The 14908-nt window shown below is 48.5% G+C and overlaps 6 protein-coding genes across 6 annotated transcripts; 2 read left to right on the top strand and 4 right to left on the bottom strand.

The window, feature by feature from the left end:
• Positions 1-224: 224 nt before the first annotated feature.
• BDV27DRAFT_119096 (glycosyltransferase family 32 protein) lies at positions 225-1753 on the bottom strand. The gene is made up of 2 exons (XM_032064781.1): positions 1036-1753; positions 225-973 (listed from the first exon to the last, which is right to left on the bottom strand). The coding sequence occupies exons 1-2, from the start codon at positions 1482-1484 to the stop codon at positions 334-336; spliced, it is 1089 nt and encodes a 362-aa protein (XP_031933913.1). The 5' UTR covers positions 1485-1753; the 3' UTR covers positions 225-333.
• A 950-nt stretch (positions 1754-2703) lies between these two features.
• BDV27DRAFT_119097 (O-methyltransferase) lies at positions 2704-3802 on the bottom strand. The gene is made up of 2 exons (XM_032064782.1): positions 3174-3802; positions 2704-3115 (listed from the first exon to the last, which is right to left on the bottom strand). Exons 1-2 carry the CDS (start codon positions 3640-3642, stop codon positions 2907-2909), a joined length of 678 nt encoding a protein of 225 aa, XP_031933914.1. The 5' UTR covers positions 3643-3802; the 3' UTR covers positions 2704-2906.
• A 927-nt stretch (positions 3803-4729) lies between these two features.
• BDV27DRAFT_140074 (zinc-binding dehydrogenase) lies at positions 4730-5710 on the bottom strand (the record flags this gene model as incomplete). Its single annotated transcript, XM_032069584.1, has 1 exon — positions 4730-5710. One exon carries the CDS (start codon positions 5708-5710, stop codon positions 4730-4732), a length of 981 nt encoding a protein of 326 aa, XP_031933915.1.
• A 549-nt stretch (positions 5711-6259) lies between these two features.
• Positions 6260-7854, top strand: BDV27DRAFT_151688 (uncharacterized protein; the record flags this gene model as incomplete). The annotated part of the gene is made up of 5 exons (XM_032071396.1): positions 6260-6400; positions 6452-6681; positions 6747-6863; positions 6923-7530; positions 7604-7854. 5 exons carry the CDS (start codon positions 6260-6262, stop codon positions 7852-7854), a joined length of 1347 nt encoding a protein of 448 aa, XP_031933916.1.
• A 1267-nt stretch (positions 7855-9121) lies between these two features.
• BDV27DRAFT_140076 (putative deacetylase LmbE-like domain-containing protein) lies at positions 9122-12551 on the top strand (the record flags this gene model as incomplete). The annotated part of the gene is made up of 9 exons (XM_032069585.1): positions 9122-9271; positions 9343-9848; positions 9901-10033; positions 10432-10481; positions 10931-11235; positions 11291-11481; positions 11540-11607; positions 11663-11944; positions 12257-12551. The coding sequence occupies 9 exons, from the start codon at positions 9122-9124 to the stop codon at positions 12549-12551; spliced, it is 1980 nt and encodes a 659-aa protein (XP_031933917.1).
• Positions 12552-12656: 105 nt separating this feature from the next.
• BDV27DRAFT_571 (uncharacterized protein) lies at positions 12657-13597 on the bottom strand. Its single transcript, XM_032076973.1, has one exon. It carries the CDS (start codon positions 13305-13307, stop codon positions 12762-12764), a length of 546 nt encoding a protein of 181 aa, XP_031933918.1. The 5' UTR covers positions 13308-13597; the 3' UTR covers positions 12657-12761.
• Between the last annotated feature and the right edge of the window lie 1311 nt (positions 13598-14908).

Genomic DNA, 14908 nt, shown 5'->3' on the forward strand with positions numbered 1-14908 from the left:
TTGGGGGGGGGGTCTAGATTTAGAAGTCATCGGCGACACATGTCACCCGCATGCGGCATGTAAGGGACCCACTGCATTCTCATTCAAGCCTTTTTAAGTCTTCCGTTTTTATCGCACTATTTTAGTACTACGGAGTAATTTCTCTAGTAATTAATAATATGGGTCCCATGTTTCGATTCTGTGTAGCTGCTAACGTAAAAGTCAAGTGGTGATCATATAGAATTCAAATCATCGTGCGTATTTGTAGTGATAGGAATGTTAGCAACACGAAGTGATCGATTTGTATGGTAAGAAGTGAAAAAAAGAAAACCAAAGCCCCTAGATATACAAGCCTCACCAAGAATGGGTACAGTACGTAATGAAGTAACTAGGCCAGGCTTCCACCTCCATCAACCGCTTACACTCCTCCGGGTCGAAGGTCGGGTTCTCCCACGCCGCCTGACAAACGGAGGCATTGTTCGCATCATCTACCCAGCTAAAGGGGTATATCTGTTTCTCAGGTAGGAGTACCAGCGCGTCTTGGAGGTGCGCGCCCATGGCAAGCTCACTCTCATCGCAAAATAACTGCCACGATTCTTGATGCCGTTGAATAGTCTTGCAAGCATGCTGTCGCAATGAATTATCTTTGAAGTTATCCCAGTATTTCTTGATCATCAAACTCAATGCCCCGGGTCCGGTCAGACCCTCAACAGAGCCATCACCAGTTCCCTCGGGGTGCTCGATCACGTTGAGAACTGGAAGAAGCCAGAACGGATGGCCTGGGGGTGATGCCATCCAGCCGTTGGGCACCGCGGCGGAGCTCAGAATATCGACAGTGCGAGCCATGCGTCCCAAGAATGCGCGTTGAACAGTAGCCTTCTGAAACGACGGTGCAGATGAGAGGATATCTTCATGGGCGGCAAGAGCGGTTTCATGACCGGCAAACAATGGCGCAACAGGGCGCAAGGCTTCGGTATCCACGTCGGCGTACATCCTGTGAAATTCGTTAGTTACAATAATTATGATCAAGTAGACCAGGCACTTTGAAAGACCTACCCGCCAAACAAGTACATATACAAATTGCGGACCACATCCGCCCGGAGAATCTCTTTCGGGAGACTGTCATAAGTCTGGAGAAACCAGGGAAAATACTGTTCAACAAGCATTCGATTGGTTTCGTCATCCCAAAGCACATATTCCCAGTCCGAGTTCTGGGTACGCATGCCATGGACCCAGTCCTGAGCACGCTCGCTCATATTGCTGCCCGCTGGAAACCATGTCTGGTGGATAATCTTAGGAATCGTGGTCCCATCACGGGACAGTGGACGCGACAACAGAGTACGAGCAGGTAGTGCACGGGCGATTGGAGGCGAGGAAGCTGGCACCACCGAGGGCACGATAGATGAGCGGAATGGGTAGGAGAGGAGCACAAGAAAGACAGCGATACCGAGGATGAGCTGGATTCTCCGCCGAGAAAGGCAGCCAAATGGAGAGTCAGCTATCATTCTGAAGCAAGCTACCTCCGTGGTTTCGAATCTCGTAGTAATAATCGTCTAGTTTATAGGCACGTATTCAGAAGTTCGAGCCTTGACAGCCCTCATCGAGCTTGCCGTGTCGGAATATCTCGAGTTGACAGATGCATCGAATCTACTATGCTTATGAAGATGCCAGTTGAAGAAATGAGAAATGGGACGATGCCGTGTTGCGCAATCACTGCCCTGATCCTGGTCCAAGACCGTTTCCAGCCTTTACCGCGAGCCCAGACCCAGCATGCCGGAAACGGCGATGTATGATACTTGAGTTAGGTAAATGTCTCATCGGCTCAGCTGTCACACAGATACCATATTTCGTGTAAGCGCCGCTGAAGCAGCTATTCAGGGATTCTAGCTCTCCTCGTTACAGGCCAATGTAGCACTTGCTAACGCATGTTGCAAGCGTCGTCCCCACCGGCCGAACGACGCGTAAAACTAGTTGTCCACGCCCGACAAGAACAGTTTTAAACGAATCATCGATCTGAGAATAAAGCGCTAGATATATTGCAGTGCACCTGTCACATCGGTTCATTCGTCGTTGCTACAGACGACTTAGCTTGAATTGTGTGTTCTTTGTCTAGTTCGATGCTCAAGCCATTTGCCGTGAATTGTATGATGTTCCCCAACATTGCTGGCCATCCATCTTTTTGATTATATATTGCCACTATTCCATCAGTATGTAATCATTATATATTCTTTTCGTGATGTCAGTCAGGTCTTGAGGTTGGTTATGGTCATGTTGTTGTGTGTTGCGCATTCAGTGCTAGTGTTCAAACCGGAGAAAGGCAGCTAGCTCCGGATTAGGCTTAGTGGGGTATCAAGAAGCAACACCGGCGGCCCGGCTCAATAGATGATCCGCCTCGCGATCATCAAGCATTACATTACAACAACAAGGTCTTGTAAAACCTTCTCTCGGAAAAGAGCCTGTGTAAGGGTTTACCGCTATCTTCATAGTGCACCGTTAGTTAATATCTGCTTATCTGTATAATGTGGGTGATTGTTTCCGGATGAACAAATGATATCATTCAACCATGATCCGTCATTTGAAAACATATATTTTCGACGGTCGGATGTAGTTATGCAAAAACGTCCTCATATCTTCAACTCTCTATGTTATTATAGTGTGGGGCTCTAGCCTCTGGACTTAAGACACTTGTCCTGTGATACGGTGACTACTTATAGAAATGAATGTCCAATCCTGGCTGAGTTTGTTCATTCACATTGATATTATCTACTGCCTAGCCGCAGCTTTCCACGGTATACCTTTGCCTACCATAGAGCGATCGTACTAGTTGGAGTAATAATTCGTGAGAGCTTGATTTGGCTCTCCATATTGCAGGATCATAATTTCTTACGCAATAGTTGCTCCCACTATGTCCTCGGTAGAACGATGCTCTACTGCTGGGGCAAATAAGTACTAACCTCCAGCCCATTATTAAACGGCAGCGTCATGTTAACAAATCCACTGCTGGGATCACGCATAAAGTCCAAAAGTTCCTTATACTTGTCGGCTGCGGCAATGGTATTATCCGCCACAACAACAGCCCCGTATCTCATATGCGGCAGGATTAGCTTCAAAGTCGGCAAAGCCATGGGAGTCCAAACTATCGACAACAATTAGCGAAGGGAAGTGAGCGATGGAAGAAGGAAAAGCAGCCATACTATCAAGAAGCAGCAAATCAACCGCCTCCACATCCCGCTTCAAAGTCTCACGGAGATCTCCCTCCCGCAGGTCAATAACATCAGTGATGACGTTCCCACATTGCGCCCAATGTTCTCGGGCCTTGGCAGCCTTTGTTGGCTCGTTCTCAGTCGCTATAACACGGCCCGTGCCACCAGTTGCTGCTACATTGGCCGACACGGCAAGGGCCAGGTAGATGGTGCTCACGCCGAAGGAGGTACCGGCTTCGACGACGGTCTTGGCGTTGATGATGCGACAGAGCTGATAGAGATATTGGGATTTATCTTCATCGAGGGCGATGAACTTGTCGCGCATTACATCATCGAAGGTTTGGCTTTCAAAGTCGGCATTTGTGATGGCCGATTCCTGGGTCGAGGATTGTTTGTGGAGGGTGGTGAGGAGGCTGCGGATGTGTGGCGCGACGCCTTCGAGAGGGCTCGGTGAGGACATTCTATTGCTGGTTTCTTCTCAATGGGATGATAATGAGGCAACGTAGACCTTTTCTTTTGAGGGTGATGATGACAATCAATTGGGGATTTTAGTAGCTTTTAAGGTTACGTGGTTCGGGAAAGACGCCGCTAAAGCTTGCATTATCTGATGTTGTTTCCCCGCTCATCTACGAGTCACGGATACTCTTTGAAAACTAGAGATTAGATGGTATTGGCCGATATACCGACAGCGCGTGGCGCTAACCCCCGTTTAGGATTTCCACTGATATATGAAAGATCTTAAGACAAGGATCCCGATGAGTCACATGAGACTTTACGTCAAGAGTGCATTGATCCGCCTGGCAGCAGCAGGAAAAGCAAAAGGCGTCTGAATAAATACGGGATGCCAAAACAGCTCGGCTAGCTACGGCACCAACGCACCGGCTATTCAACGCGTTCGACAGAAAGGTTCTATAACTTGAAAAGGGCCTTTCCAAGCTGCATACAGCGATTGCCATTCAGATACCCACACACCAAATGGAACTTTACCACTTTTTATATAAGACCAACATAGCTAAAGTCAGATTGGTATAACTGTGAGAAGGACTCCTGGATATCAAAACATTCTCCAGCAGTATCTGCTCCTCCCTTGTGTGGCATGGTAGGTCTGCTTTGAGTATAAACTTGGCAGAGCAGCGCATTGCACAGGGATGGGATGTTATGACATTGCCATTTGCGTCTTTACCGCGGAGCCCCCCGGATCCCAGCAATCATATTAAGTACAGTCCTGTGTAGATCGATATACACCAGACACATGATGATGAGTATGTGCCATTAGTGATGTGTGTGAGCATTGTCAACAGTCCCAAGATTAGACACTGACTACGGTTATCAGATAAGAAGAGAGGAGGTTCAACAGTTACAACATTTAGTCAATTTCCACAAAATAAATACCTCCGATTCATAGTAAGGCTTATGATTCCCACGCAGGGCTGACCTGAGGGCTTGTTCGTGGGGAAACTACATATACATAGTAGTTGCGACTCCAGCAATCCTTCTGCTAATATTTTCCGTATTCTCCTACGAGTCCAAGAAGCCATACTTCTGAGTCAGCCCCGATCAAATGCAGTCGGATCTGTGAACAAACGGCCAGTCACTTTTCCTTGCGCCAATCGCTCAAGTCCCTGTGGAATACTGTCGAAAGGAATCTCCTCTAAAATGGGAGAAAGGCGACCGTCGGCGATGAGCCTTAAGACCTCCTTTAATTCTTCCAGACTTGACCCGATCGACCCCTGCAAGGTAATGTTCCTGGTAATCATGGTATGCGTATCCAAATCCATCTGCTTTGCAGCCAAACCAACTACTACCACACGACCGCATGGCTTGACCGCGTTCACTGCTGCCGCGGTCGTTATGCCAGCACCGGCAAAGTCGACTGCTGTATCGAACGCGATATCACCGAATTTATCAAGTCCGTTGGCGCACCTGACGGCCCCTAGCTCCCGAGCAAGAGGAAATTTGGTCTCATCAATATCGACCGCATACACCCGAGCTCCGTGAATAGCAGCAATCTGAATGGCAGGGAGACCTAGCCCGCCCAGCCCCACAATAGCTACGGTGGTATCGGGACCGACACGGCCTTCCGTGATCATGGCGTGATAGGCAGTTGCGATCGAATCGGTCGCGACAGCGGCCTGTGCGACAGAAACGCCGGACGGAATCCGAACAAGATTCTCTACCCAGGCCATGGCCTGCTCTGCATAACCGCCATCATAGCCGAGCCCAATGGCTTTGAAGAAGCTGTCCTGAGCCACGGGATGCGTGGGGATTCCTGCCACGACCCTGTCACCGATTTCATAATTTGAGGTCCCTGGACCGAGTTCTACGACCGTCCCGGCAACTTCATGACCTAGTACGATCGGTCGCTTCATGATCATGGTGTATTGACCGTCCTGGAGGATGAAACAGTCGGAGTGACACAGACCAGCTGCTTTGATCTGGATGACCACTTGACCTTGCTCTGGTCGGGGACGTGGTATGGCCCTCAACTGGAGGCCACTTTGCACGTCGTCGAATTGAAATGCTCTCATGGTTGACACTTTGCATTGTTGTCCTGTCTCGGTTGTCCTGATCTTGTTCTCCATCTCCGTATTGATATTTTGTTCATTATACTGACGCAAGCGAGCACTTCATTTTTTGATGGGAGGGTGGATATTTAAACTGCTAGAGAGAGCATCTGGGGTGAATGGTTGAAGAACAATGAACTGCAGCCGAAGAACAATAGGCTCCACACTAAGATTGCATATTGTGTTGGTGGTGATATATACCAGTGGCTCGGTCAAATTGAACAAAGGAGTGGAATCTGGGGTAAAGAAACCGACAGCTGACCACTGCCATACGCATTGTATAGAATATTCACTCATATATTGCACAAGAGGTTCGTGAGAAAATGAAACGGCCTCCGCCAAGAACCACGCTGGAAAGGCACCAAGAAACATCTGCCTGTTTACCTGCAGGCACCAACGGCACCGTGAAGTTTCTGCCTGTCTCCTGGAGAAGATAAAAAAAAAAATGATCTGAGGTGCACCTTGTCGCATCATTTAAGATATGAGGAGCAGCCTTCCGAGTACGATCGCAATATGGTCTACTCGGGCTATCGCTCCCGCCCAAGCCGCAAATTCACGCCGATCGCATGGTGTCAAAATATGGCCTCCTTAGCGGGCCGGTGTCCCCGGATTAACCGTCTGGACCGTGCACCACGCCTAGAAGATCTTCATCGAGTATATTTGCGGATGGTTGAGGACACTGATGAGGTGTTTGACACGCTCTAGTCCATCTTGCGACAACCAGCCCTTGGCCAGTATGTTCGTCATGTGGAGATGGATCGCTCCTGGGAGTCCTTGGCCTATGCAAACAATCCACCCGATCTGAATAACAGGAGAGAGATAAGAGAGGAGGACCAGAAACTACTAGAGGTCGCAGTGAACCAGGCCGGATTCAAAGGCAAGCAATATGACATGATGATGATGAACATTGTTACGAATCGACCACGCAAACTCATGTTAGTCGATAGCTTGTGAGCACCTAATAACGGCGTAGGCAGAGCTAACATCGAGTACGCAATAGGGGTTACAATATGCGGACCAAAAGTGATTTAATACATCTCGCGCAGGCACTGACGGCTTTGATTCTGTCCGTTGCACCAAACCTAGAGTCTTTGGCCTTCCCAGATATAAGTGCTGAGTTCGAGACCCCGAGTGAATGCTACTTGTGCAAGCGTTCTTGGAGCGAACAAATGCCAGTCCGACAGAGATACCGTACCTCCAGAATCTACGCGGTATACGCTGTCTCAGTAATAAGGATCCACTTCTGAGTGATGAGCGATTCTATGAGAACTATGACCTTGCGGCGCGCATGAAGTTGGTCGGCAACTTGCCGACCATGGAAAGTATAAGGGTGGAGGCCATAGAGGACAGACACAGCGATATAGACCTGGAACCTCGGTCGGCCAACTTCAAGAAAGTGTATATCCGGAACTCGAACTACTCCAGCGGAAGCCTGGCCGAAATCATCAAGTCGTGCAGACGTCTCCAAGAGTTCAAATACTCGATCGGCGGACGGGCTTCTGTCGATGGTAGCTACCCCATGTTCGTAGAGAGGGATCTGCTAGGCGCACTACTATACCATATCAATACGCTACAGCAGCTCGAGGTGGACGTCGACGAGGGATTCACTAACCAGCGACCAGCATCCTGGGACAAAGATGGCGAATGTACGATGGGAGAGGATCCATACGAGAAAGACTGCACCGAGGGACGGCCTACGTCACTCCGTGACTTTACCGTTATGAATCATCTCAGAATTGGCATTAAGCTGTGGATGGCCCTTGCACGGGCTAGTATCAACAAAGGTGGCTCAGAAGAACTATCGTTATGCTTGGTCGACACCCTCCCCCCCAAACCTGGAATACCTCTCTATTCTAGGATACACCACTGGGGCCAATAGTGAGCATGACGCCCAGATCAACTATCTCATGAAGAATCGTGACAGACTACCATTATTGAAAGAGATTGCTGGTGTAGAGGAGCATATACCGAATGCAAATCAGTTGAAGATCCTGATGAAGGCGAGGACGGCTATGCGTATTGGCTCCATTAAGGGTAAATGGGCCTGGAGTTTGCTGAGGGTCAGAAAGAATCCATATGCCTCTGCCCGGGCAAAGATAGCTTGCTGAGTGGAGTCTCCTTTCAGCAATCATTTTATATACCAAGATGCCGTGTCTATAAATTGTGGAAGGTGGCAAAAAGGTACTAAGAATCATAATCAAATGGGTATTTTTGCAATATGAAGCCTTTCCTACATCTATGGGCAGGTTGTCCTATTGGAAGTTCAAAACAGAGTCGCACGAGCTTGCGCACATGATCGCGCAATTAGTGTTGTCGGTGAGAGCCTCTTCGCAGGTTGCAAATTCAAAACCATGGTGAAACGAGGATGTAAGCGTTACGGACTGAGTTCAGGGTAAGCAGGACTTGCAGAGACGATTGTGTCCGAGGCTTAGACCTAGGGTCTAGGGTAGAAGCAGCCCCCGACGTCTAAAATCCCACCCTTATTAGCGTTTCATGTAAGCGGCCTGAGAGGCAAACATTCCATTTTGGCCTAGAGCTCAAAGCTAACAAAATCCTCTCGTAAGCATGATCAGGTTAAAAATACTTTTACTAGTAGAGTAAGTAGCTCGCCCCACATTACATTACTGACGGACTGTTGCCTGAAGGGAGTAAGTGGCCATTTTTGAGCTAAGACCGATGTGATCGTCGTTCCACGGAAAGTGTCCTGCAGTTCCCAGTAGACTATTTTGGATCAGCTCTTTTCCAAATCAAAAATTCACATCTGGCCCCCTATGCAGGTCATCCATGACATGACCAATGCGTCAGCACATATCCCGCTCGAACTGCCACGATGCGAGGATGGCTAGATAATGTCTTAAGTTGCGACCACTAACACCGCGTATCGATTCTAGCTTACGCATTCTATTCACCATGGCGCTGCCGCGCTGGCGCTTTCGACGATTAGTCGTCTTATCGTCTGCCCTGGCGTTTGCTTTTATCTGCGCAGTCCAATGGTCACATGCAGAAGCTCTAAGTGCGGAGCGTGGATACCCCCTTCTTTCTAAATACATACAAACTCAGACGGGGAAAGGGGGAGGTGAGTGTCGTCGCACTATCGCAATTTCTGCTGTGCGACACTCGTGACTAACAAAAGTCACAGCATGGCATATTCCGCAAGACTGGATTGAAGCTCCAACTTCTCGCCCCGAGACAATTGTCGACGCAGCAAAGCTAGCGACACACAGAGCCACGTCGTCGTCGGTCGAGAGAAAGATACCGCATTCTGAGATTCCCCTGATCGTTCACCAGACATGGAAAAATACCCAAGTTGAGACATGGTCGCCTTTGATGCGCCGAAGTGCGACAAGATGGCTCCAAGCCGTCGAGGAAGATAAAATGGCTTACTTTCTCTGGGACGATGAAGGTGTAGCGCAGTTCGTCAAATCTTTTGAGCCTGAGCTGGAGGAGCAATTCTACTCCCTTCCTAGCAACGTGGAAAGATCCGATGTGTTTCGTATCTTGGTGGCGAAATGGATCGGTGGGATTGTGAGTATCTGAGTGGGATTCTAGACATAGCGATTCGGTCTGATGGTCTAACTGATATTCGTTGTTGGTAGTACGGCGACATGGACACCGAACCACTTCGCAACCCCTCATCTTGGATTACGACAGATGATCTCCGCAGCTGGGAGGATTCGGAGACAAATCAACTATACGGGGCAGCTGGCCCGATACGAGCGATCGTGGGTCTAGAAGCAGACTGTCCTCCCGACAGCGATGCGTACTGGCGCATGGGCTACGCCGAGCCTGTTCAGCTTACACAGTGGTCCCTTGCGGCGGCGCCTAGACATCCTATTTCCCAGACGTTTCTCGATCGTCTCTCGACTAATCTCAGGAACACAACATCTACAAAGACGAGCCAGAAACATTCCCCATCGAACCAGGCAGCGCTGAACAGTATTGACCCCCTCCTCCTTACGGGGCCCGCAGCCTTCACGGCAGCCGTAAAGGAATGGCTGGTAACAACTACTGGGTTGCGATGGAATGCCCTATCCGGATTGGCGGATGGAGGGCAAAGTAAGGTTGTGGGAGATATCTTGGTGCTGCCAATCACGGGGTTTAGGTAAGTTGTGGCTTTTCTACCTTATTCTTTGTTCCAATGCTAATAGGGGCAGTCCGGGAAGAGGCATATATGGAAACATGGGTTCGAAGTCCGTTAACGATCCTTCCGCACGCCTATTCCATCATGCACAGGGTTCGTGGAGAAAAACTGACTTTGTGGTGGAGGCCGGGAAGTTTTGTCGCACGGTATTTGGGCTATGTAGGGATTGGCCAAAAGTGTCGTATGTTCCCGAGTGACAGGATCATACATACGTATAAACTTTCGACTAATGTATATGATTCATAATTCTCCAAACCTTATATTCCGTGAAGATCCGACAATTTATGTCAGATGCTATTCAAAAGCGTTGTTTCGACGGTTGGACCGAAGGTAGTGTAAAGCTTAAAGTGAAATAACAGCGAGCCCTGATCTCGTAAATCTACCAATTGTTATTTCTTTTTGTCTCTGACCTTGTAGCACTTGTCGAATCAGCATCAGAGGCTTGATGGTATGCCTACTAGTACGGTAAGTAGTCTCACTCAGGATGGAAATTCAAGATGATCTAGGCCATTCCACACAATACCGCTGTTTGGTGGGGCCGAAGAAATACCAGAAGAGTGGATACTGCAGGCAACCAACCACCTCAGTAGTTTCGTCACTGTTGTTTTGAGATGCGCGCCGTGGGACTGTTAGTCAGGATGCCTCATCTGCCGGGGCTAAAGTTGAGGCATTTAAGTCCTCGGAGGATTCTCACCCAACATGCTCGGAACCTTTCCTCTGTAGGGTAAGACAGCATTCCGAGCTAAAATAAGGGTTGCCTGATAGGCAGTCACATTAAATGCGCACAGATTGGTCAGAGAAGCCAAGCCTTCGCTAAGCCTTTGGGGGTGGATCGCCAATCAAGCCCTAATCCAGCCTTACCCAGACTAACTATGGTTCCAGACCCCACTCGTCGACCCTTGAGTAATGTCACTCGACGAAGGTGAGACGGTGACGGAGCCCGTGGATTCCGCGCGCGACATTTGCTCTTCGGCAAGAGACTCTAGTAAGGAATATTCGCTCAACTCGATACCTGTTCTACTCGTGCGGGTAATATTGTTCAGTATCACTGCCATGCGTGTCCTCTGGTTCTTGAAACGCCTCAGTCGAATGGTTAGAGGGCAAAGCCTTAGGCGTCTGGCATTTCCCCTTACTCTCCTGATAATAGCAGTTTCGCTTGGACTCTACCTACTACTTGCTTATTCCCTGGCAAACGATCCTCGGCTGGTTCCGATCGCATTCCAGGAAGCTAAAAGTATCCTCCTGGTAACCGCACACCCCGACGATGAGACGCTTTTCTTTAGTCCGACTATCACCTATCGCCAGAATGATGCCGGTGTAAAGCGCTCATTGTTGGTTATATCTTCGGGTGGGTAGATGGTAATTAATAGAAACAATGATGGAAACATCTAATAGCTGAATAGGTAATTACGATGGACTTGGGGACAAGCGACAAAGTGAGCTTCACAGTAGCTGTGACGAGCTAGGAATCCCCGAGGATCGATGTGTTGTTCTGGATATTGCGGAACTTCAAGACAATCCCAAGCAATGGTGGAACGAAGACATGGTTAAGGACCTCGTTACCTCTTATAAGGAAAAGTGGCATGTGGACCTGGTATGAGCTCCTATTATGAGGTACACGTCTTCCACATTTCGCTGATTCCGTCCTACAGATTGTCACATTTGACAATGGCGGTATATCCGGCCATATCAACCATCGATCCGTCAGCGCCGGCGTGCGGTATGTTCTGATTAACCCTCTTCATATAAAAACACCATGCTAACGACGTGTGTAGTAAATATGTCCAATCCACACCAGATGCGCCCGCCGCATACATGCTACAGAGTACACCACTTCTACGAAAATATTCCTCACTCCTGGACCTAATTCCCACTTCGATCCCATTTACCTGGCGCATCCTTAAAGCCCTCCTCACCACCCCACTCGGTAGACAAGTCGAGCATAACACCGTACATGACGTCGTTCCATTGGCTGCATACAATAGCAAAGCGCTTATTGTTAGCTCATGGCGAACATATCGAGTCTCACGAGCGGCATTCAGTCAGCACGATAGCCAGTATTCGTGGGATCGTTCGCTATACCTGGTGGTCAGCCGGTATATGTGGTTCAATACATTGGAAAAGATGATCTAGTTCTTTACTGCGGTTGCGCCAAAATTAATGATACGACGAAAGAATATAGTTTAATTTGTATATACGCTAAAAGAAAACTCAAAAAAAGCGGATTAATATATTTATACCAGCCCCCTATTCCTACTTCACTTAGGCGATCTTTGCCATCCACTTGATCGCAAATGACGGCAAGCGACGTTCTTCGTCATCTACCTTTGGTGCACGTCTTCGACTAATACAGAGCAGTGTAATTACAGCCGCACTACCCAAGAGCAAGATGAGGCCAGCAAACAAGATACGCTGATCGAGATCTTTGAAGAACTGAATCAACCGCGCATCATGACCGTGCCAGGAAGAAGAGCCGAAGTGTCGGAAAAGTGGCGTATTGACTACACCATTGAGCATGTGCATCTTAGGCTGATCAGGAGGTCCTGCAAGAATGCGGAGGTTTGTGCGATTGGATTGCAGAGTGAATATGGTCCTGGAGCAGGGAAGTCAATTAAGGTCCTTGGTTCGCTATATGAGTGTTGCGACAGCACTTACGACGCGTAGTGGCAACCTGTACTGAACATTACGGTCGCATATGGTAACAATGGCCAGACTTGGTTGTATACCGGGAGGTTTTCAACGAGCGCATGGACATAGGGGTTGTTGGGCGCTGCGAGCATCATGCCGATTGAGAACCCAGCAGGATGCGCAGCCGGAGCTACGAACTCAAATCGACGCAACGGCTCCAGCGATCGCTTGCACGCTAGGTCGAAGTCAAGGATGGCACCTATGAATAGTCATGGTGAACAATTTGATCGCTGGTGCCACAAGAAGGGGCATCGAGACTATACCTCCGTACTTCTGCAATATCATGTAGCGCAATGCATCCACGCGTTGTACATTGAATGGGTAGCGGGTCCACATTTCATAGAGATGGGGATAATTGTCTCGAACGAAGCTGTCTGCATTTTCGTCCGTCCAAAGATGTGCCTCCCAGAATTCATGATGTTTGAGACATTCGGCTCTGGCATCCAGCCAATTCTTCGGCGGTGAGCTCGATCCGAGATGGATATGATGTATCCTTCTAGGTATGTATGGTCGTATGCCTGTGGCATATGTGGAGTAGTTTGCGTCGTAGTCAGCGAATGTGACGTCAAAGTCATCGTGTTGCTGGGATATGATCGCGTCTGCCGAGGATGCTTTCCATACAAACGGTAGCCGAAGGAGGTAATAGAGCCTCAGTAGCGAAGACGACGACAACCATAGTAAAGTCAATGCCAGAGTGCCTACCACAATCAATCTTGCCCTATTGCAAATCATAATGACCCGGTACTGCCTGCGCCAATCAATGCCTTGCTATGAAAGAGGGTGTTTTATTAGTTCGAGATTCATTGTGCTACTGAACAGTGTTGTTAATACATAGCCGTCCCAGGTGAGATTGAGTAGACCCTTGTTTCAATTAGCCTGATTGATTGTGGCATTGGCAGCTGGTAGCATTAATACGAGGACGCAGTGACCATCGAGTAATCAAAATTCCTGTTGGAAAATATTGCGCCCTCTGCATCGGAACGCGTACAGGGTTCGAAATAGGGATACTGGTTCTTCTATCCACTGGACTCAGCTCCACTTTCTCACCCTACTGAGATCAAATTATAGGGGCTAGAGGTTAATCCGCCAATATCTGGTCACGGTAACCTGACCTCGAAACGTGTTGTACATCGTGTCAACCCGCTACATTTACCTACTACGTACTAGTCGCAGTACTATTACTTCATGATTTAATTTCGAAAATAATTTTTTTTCTGGGCCCATCTCATGAATGGCATAATACAACCCCAATATCCCCTTCCGGCCTGTCCATCCCAAAATAGAGTGATCACTTCGCCAGCTAATAGGTCACCCATGGTAAAGCCTCGCGAACGCCTAAGCAAACCAAGCAGATCCTGTCCCAGGTTCGCAAAAGAGAGCCTGTTAAATTTCGGGTTACAACAGCGGCACAATCCAGCCGTAATCCAGAAGTGTATTCGAATAGGGTTCGAACCATAAGCCCAAAATATGGCTGCCTAAAAGATCGGGGAGAAAAATCTCTGTCTATTCCATCGAGGGAGCAGGAACCCTCGGACCCCGAGACCCACCCGTACCAACTTTTAAGGTGGCCGTATGGAAAGCTTAGCTTAGTCTAATTTCTAACAATGCCTACTTAAGAATCTAATTGTTGCCTGGACGCACAATGCTGCCCTGTGAGCGCTAATTTCCCTAATAAAGAGTAAATCGTCGGTAGGCTCGGTCCACAGGAAATGCCTCCCCCGCTGACTCAGGCTCGATATTCGTATGAGAAATTTATCACCCTTGTTGTTGGGTTCTAGTATCCCGTGTTTACCTGGCCCTGTGAAGGGTCCAAGCACTATTTCATTTCAAGTTTAGCTCAGCTATGTAGTCTAGCCCTGCCGATCAGTGCAAGTGTGCCTCTTAAAGTTACCCTTACGTGATCTGAGGGGTCTCTTAGAGCTGAAGGTTGGGCATATTCTCGTACATCTGAACAATCCCTGTTATTGCTTTTGTCACGTAAGCACTAAGGCGCGGACAAATCTGTGCCTTGCTGACCTTTCTAATTAAATCCACATTAGAATCCTCTCGACCCCTTTTCCATCCTGGGCCTTGGCTAGATTATGACTGTTCCTACCTTAGTGTCCTGTTGTAATAATAGGCAAGTTATGTGGCTTTACCTAGTCGGTATTGGAAATCAACTATATGTGTAATCCTATAACGCATGGTGAGGTGGATGTCATCCTTCGAGAACCCCACGGACTATCATTTTCGGGTGTGCGATAAGCGAGGATTGCGTAGATGATGGAATGAAAACTAGAAGCGCGGGTTAGAGGACCAGGAAGATGCAGGAAGCCAACTTCGCCTGGCCGCAA

The sequence above is a fragment of the Aspergillus caelatus genome (genome assembly GCF_009193585.1).
Source record: "Aspergillus caelatus strain CBS 763.97 unplaced genomic scaffold BDV27scaffold_1, whole genome shotgun sequence".
Lineage (NCBI taxonomy): Eukaryota > Fungi > Ascomycota > Eurotiomycetes > Eurotiales > Aspergillaceae > Aspergillus > Aspergillus caelatus.